The sequence below is a fragment of the Vulpes lagopus genome, chromosome 3 (assembly GCF_018345385.1).
Source record: "Vulpes lagopus strain Blue_001 chromosome 3, ASM1834538v1, whole genome shotgun sequence".
NCBI classification, from domain to species: domain Eukaryota; kingdom Metazoa; phylum Chordata; class Mammalia; order Carnivora; family Canidae; genus Vulpes; species Vulpes lagopus.
Genome location: NC_054826.1, coordinates 13,233,504 through 13,250,792, shown reverse-complemented (window position 1 = coordinate 13,250,792; position 17,289 = coordinate 13,233,504). Strand labels below are relative to the sequence as shown.

General features: G+C 38.3%; 1 protein-coding gene across 2 annotated transcripts in view; it reads left to right on the top strand.

Moving 5' to 3' along the window:
* Positions 1-14,264, top strand: part of ZFR (zinc finger RNA binding protein) — an 87,082-nt gene extending 72,818 nt beyond the window's left edge. For both annotated transcript variants that reach the window (XM_041748174.1, XM_041748173.1), the window contains 3 exons: positions 6,163-6,274; positions 6,386-6,483; positions 11,163-14,264. In XM_041748174.1, the coding sequence (XP_041604108.1) occupies positions 6,163-6,274; positions 6,386-6,483; positions 11,163-11,342 (390 nt within the window). In that variant the 3' untranslated portion in view covers positions 11,343-14,264. The remainder of the gene's footprint in view (positions 1-6,162; positions 6,275-6,385; positions 6,484-11,162) is intronic.
* Positions 14,265-17,289: the final 3,025 nt, after the last annotated feature.

Sequence of the window (17,289 nt, the reverse complement as noted above, 5' to 3'; positions counted from 1 at the left end):
GGGAGCCTGCTTTTCTCTCTGCCTATGTCTCTGCCTCTCTCTCTGTATCTCTCATGAATAAATAAATAAAATCTTTTAAGAAAAAAGAAAACAAAAATAGTCCTGTTTATCCCCAAAAGGTGATTGGTTAATGTGAGAACTTAGACCAGTGCTAAGTGTTATATAATAAGTACTTAGTATTAGCTATAATGAAGAGAATAAGTACTATTATTTCTATTATTTAATCAAACTTCCTAGTGTTGGGGCAGCCCTGGTGGCGCAGTGGTTTGGCACACCGCCTGCAGCCCGGGGTGTGATCCTGTGAACCCCGGATCGAGTCCCACGTCGGGCTCCCTGCATAGAGCCTGCTTCTCCTCTCTGCCTGTGTCTCTGCTCTCTCTGCCTATGTCTCTGCCACTCTTTCGCTCTCTCTGAATAAATAAATAAATCTTTAAAAAAAATCTTTATAAAAACTTCCAGTGTTAAATATTTTTTGTGCTTTTTATTTTTTTTAAGTTTTTATCTATTATCACAAAATGTTTTTTTAAAAATTGGGGTATAATAGCATCTTGTTACAAGAATTAAATGAAGTCGTGCATTTAAAGTGTTTATAGCATGGTACTTGCTACATAGTAAGCATTACTACTGCTACTAGAGATGGGAAGGAAAATAGAATTCAGGGATCCCTGGGTGGCGCAGCGGTTTGGCGCCTGCCTTTGGCCCAGGGCACGATCCTGGAGACCCGGGATCGAATCCCACATCGGGCTCCCAGTGCATGGAGCCTGCTTCTCCCTCTGCCTGTGTCTCTGCCTCTCTCTCTCTCACTGTGTGCCTATCATAAATAAATAAAATAAAATAAAAAAGAAAATAGAATTCATAAGTGGTGGGTTAGGGAGGGTGCAAATATTTAAGAACAATTTTTTTAAAAATACACCAAAGATTTATGCAATCCTGCCAGCACTGGATGAAATTCTGGGCCACAAGTATGCACACTCTTTTGCAGCTGCTCCTGTGATACCAGAACCTTTCATTTTGCCTTTATTGTGTACTATGACCCTTGCATTATCTTCAGAATAGAGAAACTCACTATCTTTTCTCCTGTATGACTTTTTATATTTAGGATTTTATTTATTTATTCATGAGAGACACAGAGAGGCAGAGACATAGGCAGAGGGAGAAGCAGGCATCCTGTGGGGGAGCCTCATGTGAGACTGTCCTGGGATATGGGATCACAACCTGAACCAAAGGCAGATGCTCAACCACTGAGCCACCCAGGTGCCCCTCTCCTGTATGACTGATTATTGAATTACCACTGCTGGATGTATCTTCTTTTCTTTTTTTAATATTTTATTTATTCATAGAGACAGAGAGAGAGAGAGGCAGAGACACAGGCAGAGGGAGAAGCAGGCTCCATGCAGGGAGCCTGATGTGGGAGTTGATCCTGGGTCTCCAGGACATGGGACTTGATCCTGGGTCTCCAGGATCACACCTCAGGCTGCAGGCAGCGCCAAACCGCTGTGCTACAGGGGCTGCCCTGTATCTTCTTTTCTGAGCTCTGGCTTGTCTTTCTTCACTGTAGCCATCACCATGGCACTCAAACCAATGGCAGGAAGTCTGTTCGGTCATCCCTTGGTCCCCTTCATAGAGATGATAATATAAATTTTTGGTTTTGTGTTACCAGCAGTTGACAATGGCTCCTACCAGAAGACCCAGGGAAATCTGGAATTTTACACCAGAGGGGACACCTATGTGGCTCAGTGGTTGAGCATCTGCCTCTGGGTTAGGGCATGATCGCAGAGTCCTGGGGTCGAGTCCCACATCAGACTCCTTGCATGGAACCTGCTTCTCACTCCGTCTACCTGTGTCTCTGTCTCTGTCTCTCTGTCTCTCATGAATAAATAAATAAAAATCTTAAAAAAAATCCTAAATGCCAGAAAGGAACCCATGAGTGGTTTTTAAAGTAAATATTAGGGGATCCTTCGGTGGCTCAGTGGTTTAGCACCTGCCTTCGGCCTGGGGCGTGATCCTGGAGTCCCAGGATCAAGTCCCACATCAGGCTCCCTGATGGAGCCTGCTTCTTCCTCTGCCTGTGTCTCTGTCTCTCTCTTTGTGTGTCTCTCATGAATGAATAAATAAAATATTTAAAAATAAATAAAAAATAAATATTAAAACCCTAGATTTCAAAAAATTTAATATGGAGAGCTTTTCTCTCTAAATAATTTAAGGTACCAAGATCCTTATAGTCTAAGTATTATTTCTCTGATTCAATTGTGTTCATCTTTGATGTTGTCCTTTTACTTGAATACATATATTTCAGAGTTTATAAGCCACGTGTATTCTACTTGGGTTGCTTTCCTAACTGTAGATATCTGCTTACTTAGCAAACAACTGTATTCTGTAGAAAATTAATATTTTTGGGCAGCCCGGGTGGCTCAGCGGTTTAGCGCCGCCTTCAGCCCAGAGCCTGATCCTAGAGACCCAGGATCGAGTCCCACGTCAGGCTCCCTGCATGGAGCCTGCTTCTTCCTCTGGTATGTCTCTGCCTCTCTCTCTCTCTCTCTCTCTCTCTCTCTCTCTCTGTCTCTCTGTCTTTCGTGAATAAATAAATAAATAAAATCTTAAAAAAAAAAAAAGAAAATTAATATTTTTAAATGCTCACTTCATAGCAAATGATCTCAGAAGGCAGATAGTGGACTTAGTTTTATTGTGGGTGTATACATACTGACTTGGTTTTCAATAAATAATTTATTTCTTCCTTGGTTTTTAGTTTCTACCTTTATATGCAAGTATAAATCATGAATTCTCATTTCTTTTTTTTTTTTTTCATAAGATCAGTTAGCAGATTTTGATAAAGCTTTGAATTACTTGGAACGTATCTTCACATATCATTAAACAATCAGCTATAATACTTTCCTCTTAACATTCTCTAAAAGTACTTATTAAAAGTTTGAGATTCAGTTTACCCTTGAATAATGCAGGGGTTAGGAGCACCAACCCCCACACAGTTCAAAATTCATGAATAACTTTTGACTCCCCCCAAAAGTTAACTTCTTAATAGCCCACTCTTACTGGAAGCCTTGCCAACAATTACACAATTAACACATTTTGTATGTTAATATGTATTATATCCTGTATTCTTTTTTTCCTCCTAAAAGACGGGGAGGGGTAGGCAGAGGGAGAGAGAATTTTAAGTAGTTTCCTTGCCCACCACAGAGCCCAATCAACATGTGGCTCTATCTCACAACCCTGAGATATTTCCTGAACTGAAATCAGGATTTGGATGCTTAGTCAACTGAGCTACCCAGGTACCTCTGTATCCTGTATTATAGTAATACCTTTTTCTTAAATTCTTTTGATATTTCAAGGCTACATGGTTCATCTGTCTTTTTTTTTTTTTTTTTTTTTTAAGATTTTATTTATTCATTCATGAGAGACACAGGGGTGGGAGAAGCAGGCTCCATGCCGGGAACTTGACATGAGACTCAATCCCGGGTCTCCAGGATCAGGCCCTGGGTTGAAGGCAGCGCTAAACTGCTGAGCCACCCGGGCTGCCCTCATCTGGCTTTTCAAGTTGTCATAGGCATCCAAAAAATTCTCTGTTACACTTCTTGAAAAAAATCCACATGTAAGTGGACCCATACAGGTCAAACCCATGTTATTCAAGGGTCAACTCTATTTATGAAAGTTGCATATTTTATGGCTCAGTTTGTATTTATGGGGATCCCTGGGTGGCGCAGCGGTTTGGCGCCTGCCTTTGGCCCAGGGCGCTATCCTGGAGACCCGGGATCGAGTCCCACGTCGGGCTCCCGGTACATGGAGCCTGCTTCTCCCTCTGCCTGTGTCTCTGCCTCTCTCTCTGTGTGTGTGTGTGTGACTATCATAAATAAATTTTTTTAAAAATTTTTGTATTTTTTTTTTAAGATTTTATTTATTCATGAGAGACACAGAGACAGAGGCAGAGACATGCAGAGGATGAAGCAGGCTCCATGCAGGGAGCCTGATGTGGGACTTGATCCCAGGTCTCCAAGATCACACCCTGGACTGAAGGCGGCACTAAACCGCTAAGCCATCCGGGCTGTCCTGTATTTTGTATTTTAAGCACAGCATTAGTTTTGATAATTATTATCCTTAATTTCCCTTGTGAGCAGTATTATTTTCAAAAGTATTTTGTTTCCTAGACATATTAGTCTTTCCTATATATTGGCCCCTTATGCTAGGCACAAGAGTTCAAAATAAATGACCCTGATCTTATTCTTAAGGATTTCACAGTCTGTTGGACATCTTAAAATAATACTTGGTTTGTCTATAAAGGGAGAAATATTCATTATACATTCATAGAGTTGTCTGAGTAACTGAAGCTGATTCCTTAAAATACTAAAAGTTTCTTAAGTGAAAACCCTTTTTAAAAAAAAGTCTTGAACATTTCCCTGCATCCTTCTACTGAGTAAACTGAACTATCTTAATTTTTTTCACTGTGATTTGCATTTATCTGTGATTTGCATTTATCATTATACGTTCACTTTCATTTTTTGTTTTCAATCTCATGCTGCTAGCTGTCTGCTTTTTTGTTGTTGTTGTTTTGTTTTTTTAAGATCTTATTTATTTATTCATGAGTGAGAGAGAGGCAGAGACATAGGCAGAGAGAGAAGCAGGCCCCCTGCCGGAACCCAGGACTCCAGGATCACAGCCTGAGCCAAAGGCAGAGGATCAACCACTGAGCCACCCACATGCCCTTAGCTGTCATGTTTTGTAGTTGTTAATGTGTACTGTCTCTTTAAATTTATGTCACTTATAATTTATTCCTAATTTGTTTGGAACTGCAGTCTTTACATGTCTAAACCTTTCAGAGTCATTCCTATTTAACAGATTTGTGTGATGGCCTTGGGGCAAATAGGTGAATATGGTTTTTACCTCACATTATATCCATAAGCTTCGTAGGTACACAACTAAAAATGGATTCTTACTAAGGTATTTTCAGCTTCATTATCTTTTTAAGGGTTTTATTACAGTTCCAATCTATTCAGTTTCTTTTTTTTTTTAATTTATGATAGTCACAGAGAGAGAGAGAGGCAGAGACACAGGCAGAGGGAGAAGCAGGCTCCATGCACCGGGAGCCCGATGTGGGATTTGATCCCGGGTCTCCAGGATCGCACCCTGGGCCAAAGGCAGGCGCCAAACCACTGCGCCACCCAGGGATCCCTATTCAGTTTCTTTGAGTGTTATATTGATGGTCATATTTAAAATTTCAGTAAAAGCTACGATGTGGGTGAACCTAAACATCATGCTAAGTGTAGGAAACCAAATGCAAAAGCCACTTTTTATATGGTTTTATTTGTATGAAATGTACCGAATAGGCAAATCTGTAGAAATAGAAAGTGGTTTAGTGGTTGCCAGGGGTTGGAGGAAAAGGAGGATGAATTATTATTGCTAGTGGATATGGAATTTCTTTGGGGGTAATGAGAATATTATGTAATTAGATAGTGATTATGGTTGAACAACTTTGTAAGTATATTAAAAACCACTGTATTGTACACTAAAAGAATGGATCTTATGTGATGGTAATTATGTGAATTATAACTCAAGTTTTAAAATGTAAATGAGGGCTGCCCGGGTGGCTCAGCAGTTTAGCGCCTGCCTTCCGGCCCAGGGCTTGATCCTGGAGACCTGGGATTGAGTCCCACATCGGGCTCCCTGCATGGAGCCTCCTTCTCCTGCCTGTGTCTCTGCTTCTCTCTCTCTCTCTCTGTCTCTGATGAATAAATAAATTAAATCTTTAAATATATATATATATTGCCTCATGAGTTTTGTTTTCATTACTTGTTTTATTTTTTCATTTTGATTGTTTTGTATGTGATTTATTTTCTGGTTTAATGGCAGAGCACCTGGGTGGCCCAGTCAGTTAAGCATCTGTCTGTCTTTAATTTGGGTCATGATCCCAGGGTCCTGATTGAGCCCCACATCAGATTCCCTGCCCAGTGGGAAACCTGCTTCTCCCTCTCCCTTTGCCACTCCTGCTTGTGTACGCTCGCACATGTGTTCTCTCTCTCTGTCAAATAATCTTTAAGAAGTAAAATAAAAAATTTAATGACAACTTTTAAATAATTTGTCATTCTGGTATTTGAAAATGAATTTTTTTTTAGGCTATAAGCTATTAAACACATTTTTTTATATTTTTGTTTGTAGGCTATGGAGTTACTAGTAGAGAAAGCAATCAGTAGTGCTTCTAGTCCTCAGAGCCCTGGAGATGCACTGAGAAGAGTTTTTGAGTGCATTTCTTCAGGGATTATTCTTAAAGGTAAGTTTTGCTTCATTTGTAATGTTTGTGTGTTTAATAGTTGAATAAGAACTCTTTCTTTTCAAATGGATATTGCTAATGTGTTTTTCTCCCTATGTTGATTGCTTATAGGTAGTCCTGGACTTCTGGATCCCTGTGAGAAGGATCCATTTGATACCTTGGCAACAATGACTGACCAACAGCGTGAAGACATCACATCCAGTGCACAGGTAGCAGTGTGTTCCTAATCCCAAAGCTTTGTTGTTGGGTCATTGCCCTTAAGGTTTTGGTTTTTTAAATTGTCCTTTAGAAGAAGTCACTGTGTAATAATTATTTCTGTTCTTCTTTAGTAAGTTAGCCCTTGGAGGTGATATAATTTAAAGTTAAATTAAATCACTAATATAAAGTTAAATTGTATTACTCTAACTGTAATGCTTATGTTTAAGTGTATTATAAAAAAATACAGTTGAATTTTCAGTGTCTTCTTAAGTCTGGGTATATCATGATCAGTATAGGAACTGTTTACATAGACTCTGGTTGTAAATGAAATGCTGTGTGGTTTATGGTAATTATTGTTAATTTAGCCTCTCTTGCCACTGTAAAGGCTGTCTAGTGTAGTTAATTAAAAGTGTGGGCTTGGAGTGCCTTAGTGGCTCAGTGAGTTAAGTGTCCAACTAATGGTTTTGGCTCAGATCATGATCTCATGGGTTGTGGGATCCAGCCCCATGTTGGGCTCTTGCACTCATCGTGGAGTGTGTTTGATTTCTCTCCCTCTGCATCCTGTGTGTCCCCCCGCCCCCTCCACCCCATGCCTGCTTACATGTAAGTTTTCTCTCTCAAGTAAATAAATCTTTGTGTGTGAGGGAGTGTGAGCTCTAGAGTGAAGACTCCCTGGGTTTGAATACTGACTGTGCCATCTGATACATAAAACAGGGATAAAAGTAGTATATCCTGTCAGGCAGGATTATTGGGAGGATTAAATGAGTTAATGTATATAAGTGTATTAACAGTATCTGATATATGGGAAGGATCTTACTAATAAATGTTAGCTATTATCACTATCAGTTAATAATTTTATTGGGAAAAGATTTATAGAAAAGAAAAAATATGTGAATCTAATGAAGGAAGGAAAAAAAGTCTAAAATTACTATAGCTTTCCTTTTTTATTCCAAAAATGTACTAAGGGAAGAAAAGGCAGCTAGTTATGAACAGTAGTAATTTAATTCTAAGACATTAATTTTTGGATTTAAGTTCTTGATTTGTTACCACATCTGGCAGCAATAATTTGGAATTTGGGAGATGTCAAGATTAAAGTAAAAAAAAAATATTTTTTTTAAGATTTTATTTATTCATAGAGAGAGGGGCAGAGACACAGGCAGAGGGAGAAGCAGACTCCATACAGGAAGCCTGACGTGGGATTCTATCCAGGGTCTCCAGGATCACACCCTGGGCTGAAGGCTGCGCTAAACTGCTTACCCACCCGGGCTGCCCAGTTTTTTGTTTTTTAATGTGACTGTGAAGAAAGTGGTCTGGGTTTAGGAGGTAGTAACAAATGTCTTTGTTAAAAGTGATTTTTGAGCGTCTGCCTTTGGCTCAGGGCGAGATCCCGGGGTCCTGTGATGGGTCCCACATCGGTCTCCCTGCAAGGAGCCTACTTCTCCCTCTGCCTGTGTCTCTGCCTCTCTCTGTGTCTCTCATGAATAAATAGATAAAATCGTTTAAAAAAAAAAAGTGATTAAAAGTGAAGGAATCAGGTTCCCCTCAGGGAGCCTGCTTCTCCCTCTGCCTATGTCTCTGCGTCTCTGTGTGTCTTCCATGAATAAAGTCTTTCTAAAAAAATAAGAAATAAAAGTGAAGAAGTTAAAAAAAGAAAGTGAAGGAGTTAACTGCATTATTCCATTTATGTAATATTCACAAAATAACATAATTACGGGGATGGAGAACAGCAGTAGTTCCTAGGAGTTAGGGATGGGAGTAAGGATAGTTGATAATGGCTATAAAGGGAATCCTGTGGTGATGGTACAGTTTATTATCTTAATTGTGATGTGGCTGTGCAAGGCTACACATATGGTAAGATTGCATTAGAGCTAAACACACAGGAGTGCATATGTAACTGGTAAAATCTGAGTAAGCTCTACGAATTGTACCCATTTTGGTTTAGTTTATTTCTTGGTGACCTGTAGCACCCATGTTTAATAATTTTCTTCCTCCTTTTGTTTCTAAGACTATCCCTCTCCCCCATGCTTATCTTTATTTTTGAATGTTTCTGTAGTCTTACTCTTCAGTGATCTTTTCAAGTTGCTTCTGTGAGATACAGCCTTGGTCATTTATTCAGATCCCTTCCCAGAGGTATTAACCCTCACCCCTCAAAAGAAATTGTAAAGTGAACCTTAAATCTTCCTCAGTGTTATTTTAAAATTCCAAGGTGTCTTTGGGAATAATTCCACTATCCTCAAATTTTGTTTGCTGCTAATAATTGCCAACTATGTGGCAGAATTCAGAATTCTCTCGTTAATGTCAGAAATACATACAAGCCACATGCATAACAAGAGGCTATAGGATGCTCACTCTAATCTCAGATGCTTAATTTTACTTACTGGAGTATTCCTGTATTTAGAAGCTCCTAGTATTTGAATAGGCTGATGATTAGCAGTAATATCCCTGCCATAGAGACCTACTAATATTCATTATTGTATGCCAGATATCTTTGGGTATTTTCTGTGAATACAGAAGAAAACATTGTTTATCTTTTATAAGTCTCTCAATAAAGAATTAGTATCTATTATGATAAATATTCCTAGTTCTTCAGAAAGTTAACAGCCTTATAGCTTAAATGAGGTAGAGAAGCACCCAGTACTGGCAAAAATCCAGAATTACAGACTAAATAGTATATTATATCAGTCCTTAACATAGATGATTTGGGGACTTTCAGGATTTCAAAGGGCAATATATGAGGCAAAGTCCTAAGGAATTGGAATCATATAATCAGGGAAAGTTCTAGAATAGTAAATTCTCACACAGATAATTACAACCAACAACTGAATCTCAACTGAAGAAAATAAATAGGTATTAAAAATAGTCTTGGGGCACCCAGGTGGCTCAGTCAGTTAAGCATCTCACTCTTGATTTCTGCTCAGGTCATGGACTCATGGTATGAGATTGAGCCCTGCATTGCGCTCTGCACTGAGCATGGGGCTGTTTAAGATTCGCTCTCTCCCTCGCCCTCTGTCCCTCCTGCTTCCCCACCTTACCTCCCCATGCCCCACATGTGCTCTTGCTCTTGCTTGCTCGCTTTCAAAAAACAATAATTGAGGTGCCTGGGTGGCTCAGTCTATTAAGCCTCTCTGCCTTGGGCTCAGGTCATGATCTCAGAGTCCTGGGATCAAGCCCCATATCTGGCTCCCTGCTCAGTGGGGAGCCTGCTTCTCCCTCTCTTCCCCACCTCTGCTCGCTCTCTCTCTCTCTAATAAATAGATAAAAACTGTAAAAATTGTCTCAACAGCACCCACTTTGGATAACAGTTTGATTCTTAGCTAAATGCCCAAAAAAACTGAAAACGTGTCCATAAAAAAACTTGTACAGGAATGTTTGTAGCAGCATTATGCATAACTGCTAAAAAGTAGAGACATCCCAAGTGCCCATCAATTGGTGAATGAATGAATGAATAAACAAATAGGGAATAATCTGCACAGTGGAATATTATTTGGCCATTGAAAGGAATGAAGTACTGATACATGCTACAACATGGATCAACCTTAAAAATCTTACATTAAGTAAAAGAAACCAGCACAGATGGGATCCCTGGGTGGCGCAGCGGTTTGGCGCCTGCCTTTGGCCCAGGGCACGATCCTGGAGACCCAGGATCGAATCCCACATCGGGCTCCCGGTGCATGGAGCCTGCTTCTCCCTCTGCCTGTGTCTCTGCCTCTCTCTCTCTCTGTGTGACTATCATAAATAAATAAAAAAAATTAAAAAAAAAAAAAAAAAGAAACCAGCACAGAAAGCCATATATTATATGAAATGTCCACAGTGTGCAAATCCCATAGAAATAGAAAAGTAGATTAGTGTTGTCATGACCTAAGGGTGGAGGGGTTGAGGAATAACTAACATTGGGTCATGGGGTTTTGGGGTCGGGGGGATATGAAAATGTTCTGAAATTAGAGATGGTTATGGTTGAACAACTTTGTAAGTATACTAAAAAAAACTGAATTGTACACTTTAAGAGGCGACTCCTAGGATATGTTAATTATATTATCTCAAAAAATAATCTAAACATTTACATTGAAAATTATAACCATATTGTGAAATTTGCCATATAATTAAATGACTATATTTTGAATTTATTTAAGGGGTATATATTCCCAGAAATTTGAGGATAGATTATGTCTTGAAATTTTCTAATATTGATGCCTAATACATTCCTGCACATACATGACCGTGTAGTAAAAATTACATTTTTTAAAGATTTATTTTTTAACGTACATCTTTTTTTTCTTCATTAATTTGAGAGAGAGAGAATGCAAGTGCATATGAGTGGGTTAGGGAGGGGCAGAAGGAGTGGGAGAGAATCTTCAGGCTGCACTCCCAGCACCAAGCCCAACTTTTGATTCAGTCTCATGACCCTGAGATCATGACCTGAGCCAAAACCTAGGTAGGGTCAGACACTTAACTGACTGAGCCACCCAGGAACCCCTTAACTTATGTTTAAAAAGCAAAACAGCATACATACAGAAAAGCCCGAAAGTATAAATATTAGAACATACAGAGTATTTCAGTTGTGAAACAGTATTATTCGAGGTGTTTATTTCACTAAACATGCTTTTTTATATTGTTATATGGAAATATAAACCTAGTTAATAATATTTTGGTTTTTAAAATTAACTCTGAATTCTGGTTCTTTTTGTTGCAGTTTGCATTGAGACTCCTTGCATTCCGCCAGATACACAAAGTTCTAGGCATGGATCCATTACCCCAAATGAGCCAACGTTTTAACATCCACAACAACAGGAAACGAAGAAGGGATAGCGATGGAGTTGATGGATTTGAAGCTGAGGGGAAAAAAGACAAAAAAGATTATGATAACTTTTAAAAAGTTCCTGTAAATCTGCAGTGTTAAAAACAACAGGTGCCCATTTGTTGGTTGTTTTTCATTCATAATAATGTCTACTTTGAAAAATTTATCAAGAATTTAAAGAATTTCATGGAAGAACCAAGTTTTTCTGTGACATTAATATCTTAATGTACAGTGTTAGGTATTATATGAATGGAAAGACACCCAAAAAAATTGTGCTCCAACTAGGGGAAAAACAATGCTTCACATGTTTTCCCCATTATTTTGGTTTTATTTACTGGTTGCCCTAGCTCCTCCTATTTTTGTGTCTTTTATTAACTAGTCTTATTAAATCTTTACTGTATTTAATGCAGTATTTGTGCTTCAGTTGCTATGTGTATTTTGATATTTTTATTTAGGAGTTTTGTTTGCTCTTTGACACTAGTTGTTACTTTGTGTTATAGATGATATCCTTTACTCCCCTTCTTAATATTTTACAGCAGTACGTTTTTTTGTAACGTGAAACTGCAGAATTTTTTCCTTTTGTTTTGTTATTCTGTATGTGATGGATTACAACACAAAAAGTTATCCTGCCATTTAAGTGCTCAGAACTGAATGTTTCTGCAGATCTTGTGGCATTTGTCTCTAGTGTGATATATAAAGGTGTAATTAAGACAGATTTCTGTTAATCTAATCAAGTTTGCTGTTAGTTGTGCATTAGCAGTATAAAAGCTAATATATACTATATGGTCTTGCAACAGTTTTAAAGCCTCTGCATAATTGATAATAAAAATGCATGACATTTTTGTTTTTAATAGACTTTTAAAATTATAATTTTAGGTTTGACCCGTAGATCTTTGTACAGTTGACTTTTTGACATAGCAAGGCCAAAAATAACTTTCTGAATATTTTTTTCTTCTGCATAAGTGGAAAGGGCATTTTTCATATATAAGTGGGCTAACCAATATTTTCAAAAGAACTTTATCATTGTGCAACTAACAACAGTAACTAGCCCTTAATTATGATGACAGTTCCTTATTGGTGTGTGTGAGATTACTGTAGCAAACTATTACAGTATAACACAGTTGAATGATTCCTCCCCCCTTCCCTCACACCCCATCACCCAGATAATTTACAGTTCTCTTAACAGTGAGGTTGATAAAGTATTACTGATAAAAAAAAAAAATTAAGGTTATCTAAGGAAAAAAAAAAACAGAAAATTATTTGGTGTGGCCATCTTACATGCTTATGTGTCCTACGAAAAGCTAAATATTCTAGCAGTGGTGTAATGAAAAGTTACATCTTACTGTTGATGTATGTATGCTCTGGTACACAGATGTCATTTTGTTGTCACAGCACTACAGTGAAATACACAAATAAAAACTTAAATTCACATAATGACTTAAATGTATTATATGTTAGAATTAATTCATAAGCTACTTTTGCTTTGAAATGACTTATGCATATTCAAATTTATTGGGTACTTATATCTTGTTATTCCTGACAAATAGTTATTGCCTGAGCACATAATTTCCAGAAGAATTTATAATTTAGTAGTATGTTGGCTCAGTGTCTTTCTGAAGTTAGAATCTCTCCCTATACCCTTACAACTAGACCGGGTAACTGTACCACTGGAGAACTAGAACAGGAGATGGGCTTTTCTCCCAATCTTGTCCTATACTAGCTATGTAACACGGCCAAGCCTTCTTCACTCGCACCCACACCCCCTGGTTTTTGTTTAATATTTCTAGGTCTCATTTTACTCTCTTGAAAAATTAATTTTGCCCAGTAAAATTTTCTGATTTTCTCTCTCACTGTTGTCTTAGAGAAGGCAAGAACTAACGTGCACCAATGGCATACCATGCTAGGTTATTTCATGTTTTCCCATTTAAACAATAAGTGATAGTTACTATATTTCTTATTTTTCAGAAGAGAAAATTGAAGCCCAGAGTGGCTAACTAACAAGATCACAAATCAGCTTATGTGACAGGATTGAAATTGAGTCAAGTTTCAAAATTCATGTTCATCACTTTCCAGGCTGCTCCCTTCATCTTACAGTTATGTTCTAAACATGTTTTCAGCCTGGTTTAAAAATTTTACATTTGTTTTGGGTGTCTTCATATAGATACACAGTTGATGCTATTTATATTTTTTATGAAAATAATTGTTTCCATACTAGTTTTTTGCATGATTTAATTATTTTCATAGTTGTAGCTAGACCCACATTAACCATTTTATGTGAAGTAACTTGTATTCATTAGTATCTTCTGCTTTGACTTTTTTTTTTTTTTTTTTTAAAGATTTATTTGAGAAAGAATGAGCTCATGAGAGGTTGAAGGGCTGAGAGAATCACTAGCGGACTCTGCACTGAGTGTGGGGGGCTTGATCCCTCAATCCGGAGATCACAACCTGAGCCAAAACCAGTAGATGCTTAACCAACTATGCCACCAGGGAGCCCTTATTTGATTTTTTTTTTTTTAAAGAAAATTATAAACTCTAGTTAAGAGAAGTATTCAGCATCGTCCTACCAATATATTCTTGAACCAGTTATTTTGGCAACTAATTATCAGTTATTATCTGCATCTCAGGCTTGCTTTCCCTGTTCTTAAGGTATAGTAATTTAATGATAATGCCCAAATAAAGCAAATTGATACCTCTCATCCACTCCCAATTATATAATACACTCCATATTAGTATTTTCTTTTTCTTCACCACTATTTTCTTCAGTTAAAATTAAAAATGCAGAATTGCATGAACAGTACGGCAAAGGAATTCTGGTTTTTTAAAGTCAAGAGAATTTTAAATTTTTTCCTGCTTTAAAAAAAAGCTCAATTTGTCTTGTGTGGTTATGTTGTCAATATATGTTATGAATTGTAGTTATAAACAGTTGTGTTAATGGCTCCACTACTTTTTATACTGAATCTGACAGAGCTATTTAATTTTTAAGATTTTTCAAATACGGCACCCCGGGTGGCTCAGTGGTTTAGCACAGTCTGCAGCCCAGGGTGTGGTCCTGGAGGCCCCGGATTGAGTTCCATGTCGGGCCCCTTGCATGGAGCCTGCTTCTCCCTGTGCCTCTCTCTCTGTGTCTCTCATTAATAAATAAATAAAAATCTTAAAAAAAAAAAAAGATTTTTCAAATAAAGGACAAGTTTTATAGTATCATAGATAATGTTCATAGCATTGGTCTCAAATTAGTTCCATGAAAGTTGTCTGGGCAACATTATAAAAGTTAAAATTTTTAAAACCTAATTCCAAAGATTGAGAAGGGCCAGAATAAGCCTAAGAATATCTGAATAGGTGGTTCATACACGTTTAAAATGTTAAAGGTGTAAAGAAGTATATGGTAGGGATGTCTGGGTGGCTCAGTGGATGAGTATCTGCCTTCAGCTCAGGGGGTGATCCCAGGGTCCTGGGGTTGAGTCCCCACATTGGGCTCCCAGGAGGGAGCCTTCTACCTATGTCTACCTTTCTCTGTATCTCTCATGAATAAATAAATAAAATCTTTAAAAAAAAAAAGTATATGGCATAAAATGTCTTCTGCCTCTTAACACTGCCCCTTCCCAGGAGTCAGTGTTAATCCATTGTATGTCCTTCCACATAGCATGAAAGTGCACACCCTGTTGCTCTTTTGCAAAAGGCTGTGTACTGTGTATATTTTGTACCTGCCTTTCTTTCACTTAATATCATGGAGTTTGGGAGATTGTTCCATATCAGTGCACATAGGAAAATTTTTTTGGGGGGGTGGCTGCGTTTTTTTAGATTTGATTTATTTATTAAGAGTGTGCAGGTAGAAGGGAGGGAGAGAATCTCTAGTAGACTCCACCAAGTGCAGAGCCCAACATGGGACTCGAAACCATGACCCTGAGATTTCAACCTGAACCAAAACCAAGAGTTGGACACCAACTGACTGAGCCAACCAGGTGCCTTGGGAAGTTGCAATCTTAACAAGCACTACAGGTCATTCCAATTAGATTTTTTTTTTCTTTAAATATAGGTGATTCTGATGTGAGTGGTACGTTGAATAAACATGCTTTATAGCAGTGACCATCACGTCCTCTAGAATCCAAAAACTAGTATTTTTACATATATTTCTTTTTTAAAGTAAGCTCTGTGCCCAGCATGCAGCTTTGAACTCATGACCCTGAGATCAAGAGTCTCATTCTCTACTGGCTGAGCCAGCCAGGCACCCTGCATAACTGTATTATCAGTCACACAGTATACATACCAGTAAGTTATATGGGGTATTTAGCAAATCATAATATCCTCATTCCCTAATCAATTTTATTTTTTAAAGATTTTGAGAGACAGCAGGAGCAGGGAGGAGGAGAAGCAGGCTCCCCACTGAGCAGGCACCCTGATGCTGGATGTTTAGTCGCCTGAGCCACCCAGGTGCCCTCCCTCCCTAAGCAATTTTACTTAACTGTCGTCTTGTTAATTTTAGTCTTCCTTTATCTTTAGTGTAATAATACATATAAAATGTAGAGAAGTAGAAAACAGTCACCAACTTAAAACTTGAATAATATTTTTGAGAAATACTGAAGCTGGTATATTAAATACAAACTACTATATTCACCTCTTAATATAGTCCCAAGTAATACCTGGTACTAGAGAAATAGGGTCTTCAGTTTGGAAAGGACTATTTAATTAGTTGAGTAACAATGTGAATGCTTCCTTAAAAAGCAATCTGTTGTATCAAAGTATGAAAAGTCGGGCAGCCTGGGTGGCTCAGAGGTTTAGCACCATCTCCGGCCCAGGCCGTGATCCTGGAGACCTGGGATCGAGTCCCACCCACGTTGGGCTCCCTGCATGGAGCCTGCTTCTCCCTCTGCCTGTGTCTCTGCCTCTCTCTGTGTGTCTCTCATGAATAAATAAATAGAATCTTAAAAAAAAAAAGTCCTGGCATTCCATATGAAAGTATATAAGATAATCAGAGCTTTCCCAAGTTTAAGGTGTCATACCTCAGAGGTACTTGGAGTTTCAGTTCCAGAGCACCATAGTACAGTGTCACAAGAAAGTGGTTTCCCCACGTATACAAAAGTTGCGTTCATCTATTAAGTGTGCAATACCGTTATGTCTTTTAAAAACAATGTACATACCTCTAAAAAAAAAAAAGATTTTTAAAATAAATTTTAAAATGTAAAATTTTTTTTAATTTTTTTTTTTTTAATTTATGATAGAGAGAGAGAGAGAGGCAGAGACACAGGCAGAGGGAGAAGCAGGCTCCATGCACCAGGAGCCCGAGGTGGGATTCGATCCCGGGTCTCCAGGATCGCGCCCTGGGCCAAAGGCAGGCACCAAACCGCTGCGCCACCCAGGGATCCCTAAAATGTAAAATTTTTTAAAGCTAAAAAATGCTAAACATCATCTGAGCTTTCAGAGAGCCACAATCACTGATGACAGATTGCCATAACTAATAATAAAAAATTTTGAGAATTAGGGACACCTGGGTGGCTCAGCGGTTGAGCATCTGCTTTCAGCCCAGGGTGTGATCCTGGAATCCCAAGATCGAGTCCCACATCGGGCTCCCTGAATGGAGCCTGCTTCTCCCTCTGCTTGTGTCTCTGCCTCTCTCTGTGTCTCTCATGAATAAATAAAAAATAAATGAAATCTTAAATATTTTGAGAATTACCAAAATGTGATATAGAGACACTAAGTGAGCAAGTGCTGTCAGAAAAATGGTACTGGTAGATTTGCTTGATGCAGAGTTGCCACAAACCATCAATTTATAAATGCAGTATCTGTAGGGCAATAAAGCAAAGTACAATAAAAATTAGAGTTATGCCTTTATGCTGTTAGCCCATGGACCTAGTAGTAAAGATGGTTTGAATAGACTTCACATAGCCAATTGCCTCAAAGTTGATAATTACTTCATGGCAGCCAAAATGCAGGCATAAATAAGATTTTTGGCAAAAGGGATGCTGGTTTTGCTATATAACGTGTTAACGTTTCCCTTGTTTTCCATGGCACTGAAATTTTGGTTGCT